General features: G+C 39.2%; 1 protein-coding gene and 1 non-coding gene across 7 annotated transcripts in view; both read right to left on the reverse strand.

The window, feature by feature from the left end:
* FRMD3 (FERM domain containing 3) overlaps positions 1-18,677 on the reverse strand; it is a 371,558-nt gene that overhangs the window by 122,864 nt on the left and 230,017 nt on the right. For all 6 annotated transcript variants that reach the window (XM_068552180.1, XM_068552178.1, XM_068552177.1 and 3 more), the window contains one exon: positions 3,227-3,269. In XM_068552180.1, coding sequence (XP_068408281.1) covers positions 3,227-3,269 — 43 coding nt within the window. The remainder of the gene's footprint in view (positions 1-3,226; positions 3,270-18,677) is intronic.
* On the reverse strand, positions 7,205-7,277 carry TRNAG-GCC (transfer RNA glycine (anticodon GCC)). The gene has a single exon. It is a non-coding gene; the product is annotated as a tRNA-Gly (tRNA).

The raw sequence follows: 18,677 nt of genomic DNA on the forward strand, positions 1-18,677 counted from the left end.
ACACAGGGTCAGCACAAGACAGGTTTTTAGAGTGATGTGTTCTGTATCCTGACTGTGGCGGACACAAATCTACCTGTGTGCTAAAAATTCATAGCACTATAGAACAAAATAAAGGCAATTTTACCATATGTTCATTTAAAAAATAAAATTGAAAGTAACTCCTAAGGTCAGAGGAGAAATAAGACTGGTTTACGAAGTTTCTCAGTTTTAAAATTGATAGTTAATAACTGCCCAGTTAATTAGTTTTTCAATTACATGTTTCTCTTCCTTAATAAACATGAGGTCATCATAAAAACAAGTTTGATTATACCTATCTTCAACAAGATTTGGGGGAAACAAGGTCTCTCATGTAATATTAGTGGAGTAAATTACTGTAAGATCTTTGGATGGATATTTATCTCTAAGGAAATATAAAATGTGTATACTTTTTGATCCAACAACTCAACTTCTAGGAATTTCTAGGACAGAGGTACAAGATCAAGAATGTACATCTAAGAATGTTTATGACAGCATAATTTGTAATAGGAAGAGACTATAAACAATGTGGATGTCCATTAATAAGTAAATTACATAGATGCATACAATTAACTATCAGAAAACCATTTCAAAAATGAGGCTAATCATCAATCACTGATTTTGAAAAAAAGTCTCCAAAATTATTAAGAAAAATAACAAGGTAAAGAATAATATATAGCGACTGATCTCATTTCTGTTTAGGAAAGGCCTTATATATGTTGGGGGAGCTTATACATACATAAAAATTCCCAGAAGGATATATAAAATACTGTTAACAATAGTTATCTCTTTGGAGTAAGCATGGAGATATAAGCAGGAGGAGAAAGGAAACAGTTTAAACTTTTCTGAACTGCTAGAAAAACCACAAACATGATACTATTAAAAAACTATTTTCAAAAATGTTAGTAAGACATAATAATGGCTTTGTACAAAGTTTATTAATCAGGATAGCTGGCCTTCTGCCAACCCTGGGAACGTCCATAGTCAGAGGGATCTTAATGGGGTCAAGGCAAAGGATCTGAAAGTTGGTCATCACTGGTGAGTGAGATGGGAATGGAGGAAACTCTTCCTCCAAGGAATTACGGTCTCACTGCCTACTCAAAGGCAGTCAGAATATAAACAGCATACCCACAACCAAAGAGGAAGCTGCCTGGGGTTCTGCAACCAGATTCTGTTGATAACCTCATGGATGAGTCCCAAAGGTTGGACCCAGTTTTTCTGGGTTAACAGTCTATAAGCCCTAGCTTAAATTTTTTCTAATTTCATTATAGTGAATATTTCCAGGGCATATATACAAGAACACAAGAAATTCTTGATACTAAAAGACATCAAGAACAACAACAAAATGAGGTTTGTGAGCTTGAGAAAAATTACATAATTTTTTGATCACTAATGTTCTTAACAATACAACAGAGGACTACGTGACAGGTAGGACCCTTGCTGGTTCCTAGAATCAGTGAGTCACCGTGTCTGGTTTAGAAATTGAATTTTACACAATTCTTTTTTCCAGATTCAGATTCTATTTGTCATTAGATTGAAACTGGCCAATAGTCATACATCAATTTTGAAACCACATTTCCCAAAACATTATATATCTTGAGTTGGTTGTTCAGATTTAGTATGTGTAGACACAAAGCTCTTAAGCAGAAAATTCTTCACAAATTTAAAATTTTCTCTTCTATTAAGTGTTGAAATACATCTTACTTTAGAGACAAGTTATACTTCAAAAATGTGTGTCCTAAGGAAAATATTTCATGACATTTAAGAACAAAAGTCAAAGAACTATTTACTATAAATAAGTGTACAGGAAAATTATCTAAATATTTTAAAATATATTAACAAAAATATCAAAACTTTGTAGTTAAGGGATAAAAGCCAGGCATGAGCTATTTTTTTTCGCAGACAAGTTAGTTCATTCTCATTATCCTGCATATCATTCTATACAAAGCTTCCTGATAATTCTGTTCTGCTACTTCTTCTGGGATGTTTGTCCCAACTCTATTCCAGCTTCACCCCAAGAGCCTGACTTCTCTGAACTTTGCATGTGCACTGCTGCCCCTGTTTGCATCTCACACATCTTTCCTGCCCTCTCTCTGCAGCACCCATTGCCCACAGCAGCCCTGGGTGTTAGCCTGAACAACCCGGCTGGCTGTGTGTCCTGCACTGGCCAGTTAGCTCTTGAGAGATGGGAGAAGAATGGGAAGGGACAGACAGAGAGAGGTATGAGGGAGGACAAAGAGAGAAAAAGGGAGAGGGAGGGAGGGAAAAAGAAAAGAGTTAAGGAATAGATATGTTGGTTACTAGTTTGCCAGCCATGTTCAGTTTCTTCCTTCTCCCACTTAAAAACCTTGCCCTGAATAATTTCTTCATATTTGAAAAGGAAAAGAATCCCTTGAATGATGACAAGTGACATAATATGCACTAACCTGATCTCTGATGAGAAACTGATTTATCACTTATATTTCAGAGCCCTGGGAACGTTGACATGAAGGGATAAATGGATTTCAGGGCAGGCAATGAATTTCTGAGGTGCATTTCAGAAGCTCTCCTCTAAACCATAAATAAAAACAGGTTGACTACAGCCTGGCACGGTGACTAGGACAAAACATCATGCCACCCAGGACCATCAGTCAACACCCTCTTCACAATGCCCCTGGTGGATGACCAGATATTCTATATTCTAGAGAGATGTTTCCCTAGCCGACTCTTCCAAGAGCTCATCGGGGGAAAAAAAGGCAGTTCAGAACACCAGAGCTTGAAAACTATTACCCAGAAAAATATATTGGGGAGGTTGAGGGGTGGAAAAGAATACTACAATCTTCAGTAAAGTTAGCAGCAAGATCATAGTTTCAAAATACACCTGCCTCTCTCATTGCCCCCCCAAGACTGACCTCCCACCCTGAACCATTTACTAGCAACCCCAACAATCAAAGGGAACCAGGCACCAATACCCCTGTTCGAATATGAAATACGAGGGTAAGATGGTGGGGAGGGTGAGAGACACAGGCAGCTATAGGAATAGTGACTGCCGGGAGGACCGAGGCCAACAAATAAGAGAGAAGTTACACGGCTCTCCCTGGGAGGTAGAAGCCCCCAGCCCCCAGATCTTCAACTCCATCCTTTTCTTCCCTGGCAGGAGAAACTTTGTAAAGAAATAAAGTCTATCTTTGGACATTTCACAGCAAAAGTGAACCCACAGATTGACACTTACATTTCATTTGCTTGGAGATGGACTTGTTAGGTTCAAGCCAGTGCTGGGGAGAAAAAGAGAGATTGTGGGTCAAACGGTTGGACCATGTGATGCATACTTAATAATTAAAACGAATTTAATAAAGATATTCTTTTTCCAAAGTACAGCCTCAGTTCCCCATAGATATTCCTCAGGGTTCCACCCTCTAAAGATCAACATGAACAATTGGCAATAATAATACCACAGGCAAGGGTATAAATTACAGAGAATTAATACTTTCTAAGTAGTATTTGAGTCATACAGTTGCTAGGAGAGAAGGACAAGGGAGAAAACATGCACTTAAATTGGATGTTCCAGTGGCTCTAGTTGGCTCCTAGGTGATTCTTTGAGCTCCACTGCTCTGGGCAAACCACAGATGGCTAAAGACTTTGACATCCGTGACCTCTAAGAGCCACAGTCCAGCAGCATCCTTTCAGGTTAGCAGTGGGCCAAGCCAGCATTAGCTCTGTCACACACAGAGGCAATTCTTCCTTCACAGTAGGGAGGAACAAATTATTTTAAATATCTTATTGCAGAGGCCTGAGGTCATCAAGAAGAAAAATCAGCTCCAACACAAAACAAAGAAGCCCAAAATCCTGAATAGCTCAGAATCGTGTTACTGACAGGTTATCTGTAGCAGACACAATGCTGGCCCCAGCGCCTAGCTCTCTCCACACCATGAGTGAAGGTCACTTTGACATGCCGAGATCAGGGCAGCCTCTGATATCACTAACCATGATGCCCCTGAAGCTGCTTAAGGAACGTCAGGAAGCATCACTTTATACACCAGAAGTTTATAAAGATGATAAGAGGGGTGTCAATGGGTATCCATCCAGATGTCAGGGACCCCTCACTTATGGGGCACCCACTCCCTGCTGATTACTGGAGACGAAAGAAGAGGAGGAAACTTACCATCAGTTGAGCACTTACACCTCACTCTATCTCATTTGTGGCATCCAGTAAGCCTCAAGGTTCTGTATTATCCCTATTGTTTGATGTAAATGCATGGCCATAAAGTTTAATAGGAGCTAGCATTGTTGAGTGCTCACTAAGTGCCAGACTTTCCAAGAGTTTCCATGAGCTATCACTACCACCCTATTTACAGACAAGAAATCTGGGGCTCAGGATGTTAAAGAACTTGCCAAGGAAATGGCAAAGGGAAGAAATGGTGAAGCCAGCGTTCAGTGGGATTCCAGAGCACAGGCTCTTAACCTCAGGCACGTGGCCTCCCAACAGATCAGTTCACTCTAAAATGTATTATTCTCCTCGCTGAACACTCCCTACTTCCCCAGGAGCTGGAGAATTGAGTGTCCAATCAGTAGTTTCCAATCTTGGGTTTCAGATCTTTGCAGTCTTTAAACAAGAATGGGGGTCTTTTAGCTATTTAAAATAAATCTAACTCTTCTAAATGAAGAATCTGCCAGGAAACCATGCATTTACCCTTGACATGTTGCACAAGCAAACTAATATAGCAGACTTCTTTGCTTCTGGCCAAAATTATACCAACTCATGTTGGGAACCCTGATTATCTCCTTTTTTCCCCTGATTTTTTTATTGTGGTAAAATATACATAACATAAAATTCACCATTCTAACCATTTTTAAGTGTATAGTTCAGTGATATTAAATACATTCATAACGGTGTGCTACCATCACCACCATCCATCTCCAGAACTCTTTTCATCTTGTAATATTTAAACTCTATACCTATTAAACAATAACTCCCATTCCCCCCATCCTCTTGGCCCTTGGTACCATTGTACTTTTGGTTATCTCCTTCTAATCAGAAATTATGCTTGGACTTTACACAGTTAAAATTGAACAGTGAGGAAGGCATATTGATTATACCACTTACTAGCTATATAACCTTGTGCAGAATGTTTAATTTTTGTCTCAATTTCACAACTATAAAGTGGGAATAGTAATAGTACCTACCTTGTAAGGTTGTTGTGATGATTTTAAAAGTTAATAAAAAGTTAATAAACGTAAGGTTGCTTAAACAGTGCCTGGCACGTGAAAAATACTCAACGAATGCTTGTTTGCTGATGCTGTGTTGTTACTTAATAAGTACAGTTTAATTGGTAGACCACGTCTTTCAATATATGGGACACACGGAAGAGAATAATAAGAGGGGCCTCTGGTGATTAAATTACTTTTCTAGAAATAAATAGATAGGATAATTTAGAACTAAGGTATGAAAACAAATAACAGCAGCCTGAGATCAATAACTATTGCTACTATTTCACAAAGGAGGATCACCAGTCATTTTGCTAATAAAGTCTGAAATATAAGTAAGTTTTCCAAATTCTCCTTGTTTAGCATTCTTTAAACTCCTTAGCCCTTCTCTTCCTAACTTCAACCTACCTCCCCACCTTCTCCCTGCCTCCAGGAATGACAGGTAAGTTTCATTTTGCATGCCCACACTAGTTAGTTGGTGGTAATCTCCCAGAGCTGTGAGGAAAACTCCGAGACTGTGAAGGCTTAGGGAGAATGAGTGCGGTGATGGATTGGTTATGTCTGCTGTGCCATGATGGATTGAGTATGTCTCCCACCGAGGGGGAGGAAACATTTAAGGCATGCCCGCAAGGTATTTGCCATCTGTGCCCTACATAAATTATTTACTTTAAATGAACTGGCCTTCTCATTGTCCTACAAAATACGCCCTGCGGTTTCTGATCGGCTCCTACCTTCCTCTTCCTCTCAGCCTATTCATATTCTGCCCTTGTCTCTCAATTACCTTTGTCTACAATATAATCACTCACTACATACATTTCCAAGACAGCTATTCTTCCCCAATGGGATAGTCATAGGGTATAGAGTCCTAAGAAAAATAAGCCAGCAGTAATCATGTTTCAAAGGATTACAGAAAATCATTTCTTCAAAGAGCTCAATTTATTAGTGTGTACTAAAATTTAAAAACCTGACTGGCCTATGGCCTAGCAATTCCTTTATTCTCTAATTTGGCCATGAACAAAGAGGAACGAACAAGAATTTTCACTGCAATATTATATAAAATTACAAAATACTAGAAATAACATTAATGGCCATAATCAGGAAAATGGGTAAATAAAATGGGTAAATAAATTCTGGGTAATTCTGCAGCACTGTTTTATAGGAGGTAGATCTTTATGTGTAACATGGTTGAATCCCTAAGACACAGTTTGGGATGAAAAAAGTGAACTGCAAAATTTTTAACTGTGGCCAGAGTTAGTTCCCAAATTGTGCATTGAAGCATCCCAGGGAAGTGTAGCCATACTAGACATCTGCTGGACACCGTGCAAACTATGAGCTCAAGGAGGTCCACAGTTCCAATATTAGAGCATACTATAATTCTTTTGATGTCATTCATTTTGCAAAGTTGGGTTTCCAGTGGTTGCTGTGATTAAAAACGAGTACCGTGCAAAAATAGGTGTGGAACAGGCAATGAGTGTGGTAGCATCTGATCTGATCCCAGGATTTGAGAGCCATGGAGTGTCCAATAAGCACATACTGCCTGTGAGTAAGTAATTATCGTTAAGAATAAACTGAAAATACTATTTTCATGTGTGTAATGTTTTAAATGGCTACTAAGGCCATAATGGCTATGTTAGGACATAAATACTTACTAAGTTGTTTGGATCTAACTCTTGTTAGATGGAACTGTTAAATATCCTTTTGACCTAGGGCACCATGAAATAATTACTAAGATACTGAAAGAGCCATAAACCAAGAAAGTTTGACAACCTCTGAACTATAGTATCATACAATTAATGTCTTCTTTTTTTTTTTAATAGCATCTTATTGTTTTTTAAATTTATTTTTAAATTAATTAATTAATTTATTTATTTATTTTGGCTGTGCCGGGTCTTAGTTGCAGCATGCGAGATCTTTAGTTGCAGCATGCGGACTTCATAGTTGTGGCATGCGGGCTTCTTAGTTGTGGCATGTGGACTCTGAGTTGCAGCATGCATGCAGGATCTAGTTCCCTGACCAGGGATCGAACCCGGGCCCCCTGCGTTGGCAGCACAGTGTCTTACCCACCGGACCACCAGGGAAGTCCCTTAATGTGTTTTTTAAAAAGTAAAAAGTACAAAACACTACCATACATTTCCAAAGAATACATAACAAGCATCTAAATGTATTTTCAGACATCTAAAATGATACTAAATTGATCCAGTGAGGTGGGTAACAGGGAGAGGACAGGAATTTAGTGGTGTTGGTCAAAGAAAACCATGACTTCCATTTTATCTGTGATATTTTAACTTAAATTTTTACATGTATTCATGCATTACATAAATATTTAAAAATCAACTGAAAAGAAAAACCTAAGCTCTATCCAGAGAATAAAAGTGGATTTCATGTAATTTAGACTCAAGAGGAAGAATTTCATATATAACAGGCAGATGCCAAAGCCAGTCAAGCACCCAGGGTTGACAGTGCCATCTGACTCAGGAGCCAGGCAGGCCTGGATTCAGATGCCAGCTCTGCCACTTACTAGTGAGTGGTGTGACCTCCATCAAGTTCCTCTGTTTCCTCACAGCATCATCGTGAGGTTTAAATGGGTTAATTCATTTAGAAGCCCTTAGAACAGAGCTTGGATCATAGTGAAGGCTCAATAAACACCAGCTGCTCCCATCTTCCTCCCATTCACTGAGACTCCTAAGTTGGTGCCATGGTGGTGAGCCCACATTTGTCATTCTCTTCCTCTCTCCCTCCCCACCCCACCTGCCTTCTGCTCTACATGAACATATAATTCTCCTTCCTTTTTTCATTCTTCCTTTTAGAGTTAAGAGTTGGGCAGTGAAGTCGAGTCTGGACTACACCAACAACTCCTGCTGAGACTGTCTGTACAGATGGATTACACGCTCATGAGAAAATAACAGCCATGATGTGGTGTGCTTGGTAATTGGATATAAGGCTTAGAACATCTATCACATTGCTATTTTCCCCTTCAATTGCTACTTGGAATATATGCTATCTTTTTAAGTCTGTTTCCTTGCTGAAAACTGATATTCCCAGAGAGAGGAAGAAAGGAAAACGTGCCAACCAAATATCTGAATTTGTGGCTGAAACCTTCATTTCCTCAACTCTTATTTAGCATAAAAATTGCAAAGACTAAGGAAGCTAATACCCAATCATTGATTCTACTTACTGAGCTTCGGGAGAAAGATGAACAAGAGGATGCATCCTTAGCATGATTTGAAAGTATCAGGAAGGTGTCTGCAGGAGGGTGTGTGAAGGCTCAGCCCAGCTCCCCTTTCCCTTTTGTCTGGCTTTTTTTGTAGAAGGCTGCTTTCAGGTTACTGGAATCCATTTCGAGGTAGAGAATGAACCTTGCCACCTACCCCCACCCCAATCCCACAGGATGTCAGCTCTTAACTAATAACTGACAGATGTGCGAGGATAAATACCTCTGCTCCCTTAGCTGGGACACCTCTAAGGCATGACCTACACTCTTCCTGAGCTCTTCTGTGCGACTGAGCCTAAGTTACTTTCTACTTGACTCTGCCCAACATCGCACACTTGCACCCCTCCTTCTCTTCCATGTCAAATCCCCCACTCTCCTAAAATCTTCTCTTGGGAGCATTTCCTAATAAAACTGGAATTTTTATCTCAGGTTCTGCTTTCTAGGAACAACCTAAGACAGCATCCCTAACTCTCCACCAAAAACTGCCCTCCATGGTATTTAAAATTCTTCTATTCAACGTTTATTCCTTTCACCTTAGGCTTGAGCCCTGGTAACTTGCACATTCCCTGTAAGGGGTCCCAATTTAGCACTGTTTTCAGTATTGACGACCTAGCCTGACTACAATTCAAGCCATTTCTTAGAACAAATATATTTTGATTGACAGTAGCTTGAAGAAAAAGAGGAAGAGTAGAAGATAGCTACACAAAAGAGGTGAAAAGTAGACAGATGCCTAAACCCTCTAGGCCCTGATTTCCTTCTCTGTGATCTTGTGGGTTGGGGGTAGCAGATTCCAAAGCCCCTAAGATTCCTTTAGCTCTCACATTCCACATACTATGAAGTGAAGGATGAGAACACTGCCAACAAATGTTTCTTTCTTTTTAATTTTGCTGCTGCATTTAGCCCTAAGAGATCATTTTTCTCTACCCCATCACAGAAATGATGCACTTCTTTCATACTTTCTAATTTTGGCTTGTTTGGGGAAAAAGAGGCTGGGTGTGAGGTAGTGATGTATGACTAAGTAGACTGATTTTCAATTTGGTAGCTGCTGAGATTAAAAAAAAAAAAAAGCTCCCAAAAGTAAACAATATAACACTTAGTTATCTTCAATGCTGGGCTTCTGTTGAAATTGATCCAGCCTATGATTACAGAATAAATTACATACCCCTCTGTTATCTTTCTCAAAACCCTTGGTTCCCTACACCAAAGTAATCTGTAGACTAAAGAAATGTGTTAAATAACCAATGGGGCTTTAAACAAGAATGAATGTACCTTCCCAAACAGGAGATTGTTTTTCCCCTCAATAGTAACCAGATTCCCATCATAGCCCTGAAAAGATGGCCTGATTCTCACATCTCACCTGGACAAAGCCCCAGAGTAACTCAGTCCCTGCATTAGCTAGCCAATTTATGCCATTTCTAGGCCCTTCAGCCTCTGCTGGGGAAAAAAGAACGCCATCGAAATGAATGCAGCCTTAACAGTGTTCTAGATAATAAAGTTAGCCTAGGCCCTAGTTATTTCACTCCCAGGAACAATGGTTTCCACTCCAGTTTCAATAAAATCTACAGCAACAAAAATATCTGTAGATCAGGTATACTGAAAGTTATCGTCCATTCGTAAGTCAATCTATGTAAGAAAACCTCTGTGGCTTTGGTTCGGTGTTTTTTACTCCTTCAGCCATAACTGCTTTTGCTTTCTAGGTTCTTAAGGATGAGCAAAATAGAAGTAACTGCGAGGAGGAGAAACACTGCAGGGAACAGGAAAGCATAAGCACCTTTTTTTTTTTCATAAAGGACCAGATTGTAATTATTTTAAGCTTTGTGATCCATATGGTCTCTGTCAGGACTACTCAGCTCTGCCATTGGAACATAAAAGCAGCCACAGACAACACAGAAAAGAATAGAAGTAGCTGTGTTCCAAAAAAACTTTATTTACAAAAACAGATGAGGGCCATCCTGACCCTTGTGTGCCAACCTCTGCTCTACCTCCAAGAAATCCATAATGCACACTTAAAGAAAAAGCTAGTAGTAGTCTGAAAATACAATAGAGTTTGTAAAAAATATTTATTGCTGTGCATCTTAAAGTACAGTAAAATATCAAAATGCAATCATAAGGGAAATTATGGGATTCCTTCATGCTTGTTACAATGGAATTTACCACTGTGTAACATTTGCTGTCATGTCATATAAATTTAACAACACTATCAGCCAAACTTTCTAAAGTCAAAGTTCTCCTAGTCGCCAGACCCATGGATCTTTTCAAACTCTTTAAAGCATGGAATAATAAAAAGATAGGTTATATATGTTGATAATATGGAGTAATGCATTTAAACAACCACCTATGGCGTAGATACTTTTAGTATCCCCATTTTACAGATAAAGAAATTGAGGCACAGGTTAAGGTCAAAGTCATACAAACAGCAAATGGCAGGGACAGGATTTGACCCCATCTTCCTGGTGTCAGTGCTCTTAGCACTTGAGCAGTAATGTCCTCTGATCTTCCCTCTTCTTGATATTTGAAACTGCAGCTCATTCCTTTTCATTAATTCTGTAACTACCCATGCTTCCAGAATGTCTCTCTCTCCTCATTCTGTTCTTTCTGCTCTGTATGTTCCTGGTCAGTCTCCACTGCAGGTTCCTCCTTCTGGACCATCCTTTAAAATATAGATGTTCTTCAGCTTTCAGATTCTCCTCTCAGTTTATACTCTCTCCCTCAGCACTGCAATCTATTTCTCAGGGCTTTAAAGTAGTGAGGACCCCATGGGCTCCAAAACTCTCCATCCATGACCTAAAACTTTTTCAGTAAGCTTCAGATCAATACTTTCAACTATATGCTAAACCTCTCTACCTCAACATCTCACAGTCATCCCAACTCAACATCTCCAAAACTTATCAACCCACTCTCTTTGTACAGTTTATCTGGTAAATGGTTCTACTTGTGCTTGGAACCCACGTAAGAAGTCCAAACACTCTGCTGGAAAGGCCATGTGGAGAGGCCCCAAAAACACATGCAGAGGGAAGGGGCCCCCAAGCCCCACCTTCCAGTCATCCCCATCGAGGTACCAGGCATATGAATAAAGATGTCTTGGACACCCTCAGACCAGACCAGCCACCAGCTGAGTGAGCCCAGTCAACCCCATGCAGAGCTGAAGAATCACCCAGCTGAGCCCTGCTCAAATTCCTGACCCACAAAATCCTGAAATATAATAAAATTGTGTTGTTTTAAGCCACTAAGTTTTGGGGAGACTTGTTACACAGCAATAGATAACTAGAACTCTTCCTCCTTGTTACGGACTGAATGTGCCCCTGTACCACAAATTCACATGTTGGAGCCCTAACCGCAATGCGATAGTCCTGAAGGTAAGGCCTGTGGGAAGTAATAAGGTTTAAAAAGAAGTCACGAGAGTATGACCCACACGATGGGATTAGTGTCCTTATCAGATGACAAAGAAAGACCAGAACTCTCTCTTGAGCTCCTCCCACCCACCACCCCGCCATGTGAGGACACAGGGAGAAGGCAGCCATCTGCAAGCCTAAAAGACAATTTTTGCCAGGAACCAAATCCATCAGCACCTTGCGCTTGGACTATCCAGCCTCTAGAACTGTGAGAAATAAATGTCCTGTTTAAGCACCTAGTCTACGGTGTTTTCTTGTAGCAGCCCAAGCTGCCTAAGACACTCCTCATCATTACCTCCATAACACACAATTACAATTGAACTCTGAAAGATATCTGCTGGAGCATGAATGAAAAAGAAATAGGTCTGCTTCATACTGTCATTTCCTAATCTCTACCGTTTTTGTTTCTCCAAGTTATACACTATACTCATACTTACATTCCAGCCTCTTCCCAGCTGGACTTAAAAACTGTCTTTAAAGTTATATTGAAACTTCCAAACCTGCTGGTCTCCATTCAGCTCTGATGTTCTTCCCTGCTGGAAGCCTCCAGTGAGTGCTTCTCTTTATAATGATGGCACTTAAACCTTACCTCTCTAATTAATTTCTATCTTCATCTGAACCAAACCCAGGAGGTTCCCACCACAAAGGAGAAAGACTGTCCTACATTGGATATCTTCCCATTTTTACTAACTCAAACAGAGATAAAATGGCATTTCCCAGCCCTACTTATTCTTTTGTCTGCCTTTTTTAAAAAGTTTTGGGACTTTCCCAGTGGCCCAGTGGTTAAGACTCCGCCTTCCAATGCAGGGGGCGCGGGTTCGATCCCTGGTCAGGGAAATAAGGTCCCACATGTCAGAGGGTGTGGCCAAAATTTTTTTTTAAAAGTTTCAAGTGTACAACATAGTGGTTCAATAATGTTATACATTAAAAAAATATCACCATGATAAGTCTGGTTACCGTCTGTCACCATACAAACTTATGACAACATTACTGACTATATTCCCCATGATGTACATTACATCCCCATAACTTATTTATTTTATAATTAGAAGTCTGTACCTCTTAATCTCCCTCACTTATTTCACTCATTCCCCCACCCTTCTCCCCTCTGGCGACCACTAGTTTATTCTCTGTACCTGTGAGTCTGTTTTAGTTTTGTTTTGCTTTTTAGATTCTACAAATAAGTGAGATCAAGTACTATTTGTCTTCCTCTGACTAATTTCACTTAGCATAATACCTTCTAGACCCATCCATATTGTTGCAAATGGCAAGATATCATTTTTTAATATTTTTTTATATTTATACATATAATCACATCTTCTTTATCCATTCATCTAGTGATGGACACTTAGGTTGCTTTCATATCTTGGCTATTGTAAATAGTGCTGAAATGAACACTGGAGTGTATATATCTTTTCAAATTAGTGTTTTTGTTTTCTCTGGGTAAATACCCACAAGTGAAATTGCTGAATCATATGGCAATCTCACTTTTAACTTTTTGAGGAACCTCTATAGCGTTTTCCATAGTGGCTGCACCAATATACATTCCCACAACAGTGCACAAGGGTTCCTTTTTCTCCATTTTCTCACTGACACTTCGTATTTGTTGTCTTTTTGGTTACTGACATTTTGACAGATGTGAGGTGATGTTTCATTCTGGTTTCAATTTGCATTTCCCTGATGATTAATGATGCTGAGCAGCTTTTCATGTGTCTGTTGGCCATCTGTATGTCTCCCTTGGGAAAATGTCTATTCAGGTCCTCTGCCCATGTTTTAATCTGGTTGTTTGTTTTTCTGATGTTGAGTTGTACGAGTTCTTTGTATATCTTGGATATTATCCACTTATCTGATATATCTTTGCAAATTTCTTCTCCAATTCAGTAGGCTGCCTTTTCATTTTGTTGAGAGTATACTTCACTGTGCAAAAGTTTTTTAGTTTAATACAATCCCATTTGTTTATTTTTGTTTTTGTTTCCCTTGCCTGAGGAGACTTATCCAAAAGATATTGTTAAGATCGAAGCCAAAGTGCATACTGCCTATTTTTTCTTCTAGGAGTTTTATGGTTTCAGGTCTTACATTTAAGTCTTTAATCCATTTTGAGTTTATTTTTGTGTATGGTGTGAGAAAGTAGGACAGTTTGATTCTTTTGTGTAGCTGTCCAATTTTCCCATCACCATTAATTGAAGAGGCTGTCTTTTCCCCATTGTGTATCCTTGCCTCCTGTGTTATAGATTAATTGACCATCTAAGTGTGGGTTTATTTCTGGGATCTCTATTCTGTTCCATTGATCTTTGTGTCTGTTTCCATGCGAGTACCATACTGTTTTGATTATTATAGGTTTATAATATAGTTTGAAATCAGGGAGCATGATACCTCCAGCTTTGTTCTTTCTCAAGATTGTTTTGGCTATTCAGGGTCTTTTGATTCCATACAAATTTTAGAATTATTTGTTCTAGTTCTGTGTAAAATGTAATTGGTATTTTGATAGGGATTGCATTGAATCTGTAGATTACCTTGGGCAGAATGATCATTTTAACAATGTTAATTCTTCCAATCCATGAGAACAGTATAACTTTCCATTTGTTTGTGTTGTCTTCAATTTCTTTTATCAATGTCTTATAGTTTTCTGAGTACAGGTTTTTTACCTCCTTAGTTAGATTTATTCCTGGATATTTTATTCTTTTTGATGCAATTGTAAATGGGGTTGTTTTCTTAATTTCTCTTTCTGATAGTTTGTTGTTAGTATATAGTAACACAACAGATTTCTGTATGTTAATTTTGTATCCTCCAACTTTATGGAATTCATTTATTAGTTCTAATAGTTTTTTGGTGGTGACTTTGGGATTTTCTATGTACAGTAAGTTCCCTACATATGAAAGAGTTCCATTCCAGGCGTGTTGATAAGTCCAATTTGTTCGTAAGTCCAACAAAGTTAGCCTAGGTACCCAACCAGCACAATCGGCTATATAGTACTGTACTGCAATAGGTTTATAATACTTTTCACACAAATAACACACAAAAAACAAACAAAAAATTAAGAAAATGTTTCTAATATTACAGTACAGTACCTTGAAAAGTACAGTAGTACAATACAACAGCTGGCATACAGGAGCTGGCATTGAATGAACAGGCAAGAAGAGTTGCTGACTGGAGGAGGGAGAGGAAGTGGGAGATGGTCGAGCTGAAGGATTGTCAGCAATAGGAGATGGAGGGCAAGCTGCAATTTCACTCATGCCTGACGTTGATGGCACAGGTTCTGGTTCCTTGCTGGATTCAATTCTATCTACCCTCTTGAAAAAATGATCCAGTGATGTCTGGGTAGTAGCTTTTTTTTTCTCATCATACCATGTCATCATGGTAGCACTGGATTGCATTCTGAACGGCTGCTGCAACCTTCATGTACAGTTCTACGTTCAGGTCCTGTGCTTCAAAAACTAACAGTGCCTCCTCAAATAAAGAAAATCCTCTTGCTATTTCCTGTGTCATGAATCTTCTTCTTCCTCTTGTCTCTCTTCATCCTTCCTCTGGGCCTCCAATTCCATTAGGTCTTTAATAATAAGCTCCTCGTGCTGTACAGCAAGGAGTTTAATGAAGTTGTCCTCTTGCGGATCTAGCTTGAAATAAAGATACTGTTCTACTGCACTCTATACAGTACTGTACAGTAAAGTACACAAAAGCACAATCACTTGTAGAGGATGCATGCATGTGACAATGTACGCCAGACATGTGAAGTAACTTATGTATTGGACATGCGAACACACATTTGCATCTTTGAAAGTACACAACTTGAAGGTTCGTATGTAGGGGACTTACTGTATAGTATAATGTCATCTGCAAACAGTGACAGATTTACTTCTTCCTTATCAATTTGATTTCCTTTTATTTCTTTTTCTTGTCTGATTGCTGTGTTTAGGACTTGAATAAAAGTGGCAAGAGTGAGTATCCATGTGTTGTTCCTAATCTTAAAGGAAAAGCATTCAGGTTTTCACTGTTGAGTACAGTGTTAGCTGTGGGCTTGTCATACATGGCCTTTACTATGTTGAGGTATGTTCCCTCTATACCCACTTTGTTAAGAGTTTTTATCATAAATAGATGTTGAATTTTGTCAAAAGCTTTTTCTGCATTTATTAAGATGATAATATAATTTTTATTCTTCAATTTATTAATGTGATGTATCACATTTATTGATTTACAGATATTGAAAAATCCTTGCAACCCCGGCATAAATCCCACTTGATTGTGGTACATGATCCTTTTAGTGTATTGTTGAATTTGGTTTGCTCACACTTTGTTGAAGATTTTTTTTAAAAACAATCTTTATTGGAGAATAATTGCTTTACAATATTGTGTTAGTTTCTGCTGTATAACAAAATGAATCAGCTATACGTATACATATATCCCCATATCCCCTCCCTCTTGCGTCTCCCTCCCACCCTCCCTATCCCATACCTCTAGGTGGTCACAAAGCACTGAGATGATCTCCCTGTGCTATGTGGCTGCTTCCCACTAGCTATCTATTTTACATTTGGTAGTGTATATATGTCAAGGCAACTCTCTCACTTTGTCCCATCTTACACTTCCCCCTCCCCATGTCCTCAAGTCCGTTCTCTATGTCTGTGGCTTTATTCCTGTCTGGCCCCTAGGTTCATCAGAACCATTCTTTTTTTTTTAGATTCCATATATATGTGTTAGCATACGGTATTTGTTTTTCTCTTTCTGACTTCACTCTGTATGACAAACTCTAGGTACATCCACCTCGTTACAAATAACTCAATTTCATTTCTTTTTATGGCTGAGTAATATTCCACTGTATATATGTGCCACATCTTCTTTATCCATTCATCTGTCGATGGACACTTAGGGGGCTTCCATGTCCTGGCTATTGTAAATAGTGCTGCAATGAACATAGTGGTACGTGTCTCTCTCTCTTTTTTTTTTTTTTTTAACATCTTTATTGGAGTATAATTGCTTTACAATGGTGTGTTTCTGCTTTATAACAAAGTGATCAGCTATACATATGGATATATCCCCATATCTCCTCCCTCTTGGGTCTCCCTCCCACCCTCCCTACCCCACCTCTCTAGGTGGTCACAAAGCACCAAGATGATCTCCCTGTGCTATGTGGCTGCTTCCCACTAGCTATCTATTTTACGTTTGGTAGTGTATATATGTCCATGCCACTCTGTCACTTCGTCCCAGCTTACCCTTCCCCCTCCCCATGTCCTCAAGTCCTTTCTCTACGTCTGTGTCTTTATTCCTGTCCTGCCCCTAGGTTCTTCAGAACGTTTTCTTTTTTCTTTTTTAGATTCCATATTTATGTGTTAGCATAAGGTATTTGTTTTTCTCTTTCTGACTTACTTCACTCTGTATGACAGTCTCTAGGTCCATCCACCTCACCACAAATAACTCAATTTTGTTTCTTTTTATGGCTAATATTCCATTGTATATATGTGCCACATCTTGTATATCCATTCATCTGTTGATGGACACTTAGGTTGCTTCCATGTCCTGGCTATTGTAAATAGAGCTGCAATGAACCTTGTGGTACATAACTCTTTTTAATTTTATTTTTTTAAATATGTGGGAGGTTCTTGGTATTTTGATTATTATTTATTTATTTATTTATTTTTGGCTGTGTTGGGTCTTCGTTTCTGTGCGAGGGCTTTCTCCAGTTGCGGCAAGAGGGGGCCACTCTTCATCGCGGTGCGCGGGCCTCTCACTATCGCGGCCTCTCTTGTTGTGGAGCACAGGCTCCAGATGCGCAGGCTCAGTAGTTGTGGCTCACGGGCCTAGTTGCTCCACAGCATGCGGGATCTTCCCAGACCAGGGCTCGAACCCGTGTCCCCTGCATTGGCAGGCAGATTCTCAACCACTGCGCCACCATGGAAGCCCACATAACTCTTTTTGAATTATGGTTTTCTCCGGGTATATGCCCAGTAGTGGGATTGCTGGGTTGTATGGTAGTTCTAATTTTAGTTTTTTAAGGAACCTCCATACTGTACTCCATAGTGGCTGTATCAATTTACATTCCCACCAACAGTGCAAGAGGGTTCCCTTTTCCCCACACCGTCTCCAGCATTTATTGTTTGTAGATTTTTGATGATGGCCTTTCTGACCAGTGTGAGGTGATATCTCATTGTAGTTTTGATTTGCATTTCTCTAATGATTAGTGATGTTGAGCATCCTTTCATGTGTTTATTGGCAATCTGTATATCTTCTTTGGAGAAATGTCTATTTAGCTCTTCTGCCCATTTTTGGATTGGGTTGTTTGTGTTTTTGATATTGACCTACATGAGCCGCTTGTATATTTTGGAGATTAATCCTTTGTCAGTTGCTTCGTTTGCAAATATTTTCTCCCATTCTGAGGGTTGTCTTTTTGTCTTGTTTATGGTTTCCTTTGCTGTGCAAAAGCTTTGAAGTTTCATTAGGTCCCATTTGTTTATTTTTGTTTTTATTTCCATTTCTCTAGGAGGTGGGTCAAAAAGGATCTTGCTGTGATTTATGTCATAGAGTGTTCTGCCTATGTTTTCCTCTAAGAGTTTGATAGTGTCTGGCCTTACATTTAGGTTTTTAATCCATTTTGAGCTTATTTTTGTGTATGGTGTTAGGAAGTGTTCTAATTTCATTCCTTTCCATGTAGCTGTCCAGTTTTCCCAGCACCACTTATTGAAGAGGCTGTCTTTTCTCCATTGTATAATCTTGCCTCCTTTATCAAAGATAAGGAGACCATATGTGCGTGGGTTTATCTCTGGGCTTTCTATCCTGTTCCATTGATCTATATTTCTGTTTTTGTGCCAGTACCATACTGTCTTGATTACTGTAGCTTTGTAATATAGCCTGAAGTCAGGGAGTCTGATTCCTCCAGCTCCATTTAT

The sequence above is a fragment of the Eschrichtius robustus genome, chromosome 10 (assembly GCF_028021215.1).
Source record: "Eschrichtius robustus isolate mEscRob2 chromosome 10, mEscRob2.pri, whole genome shotgun sequence".
Taxonomy (NCBI): Eukaryota; Metazoa; Chordata; class Mammalia; order Artiodactyla; family Eschrichtiidae; genus Eschrichtius; species Eschrichtius robustus.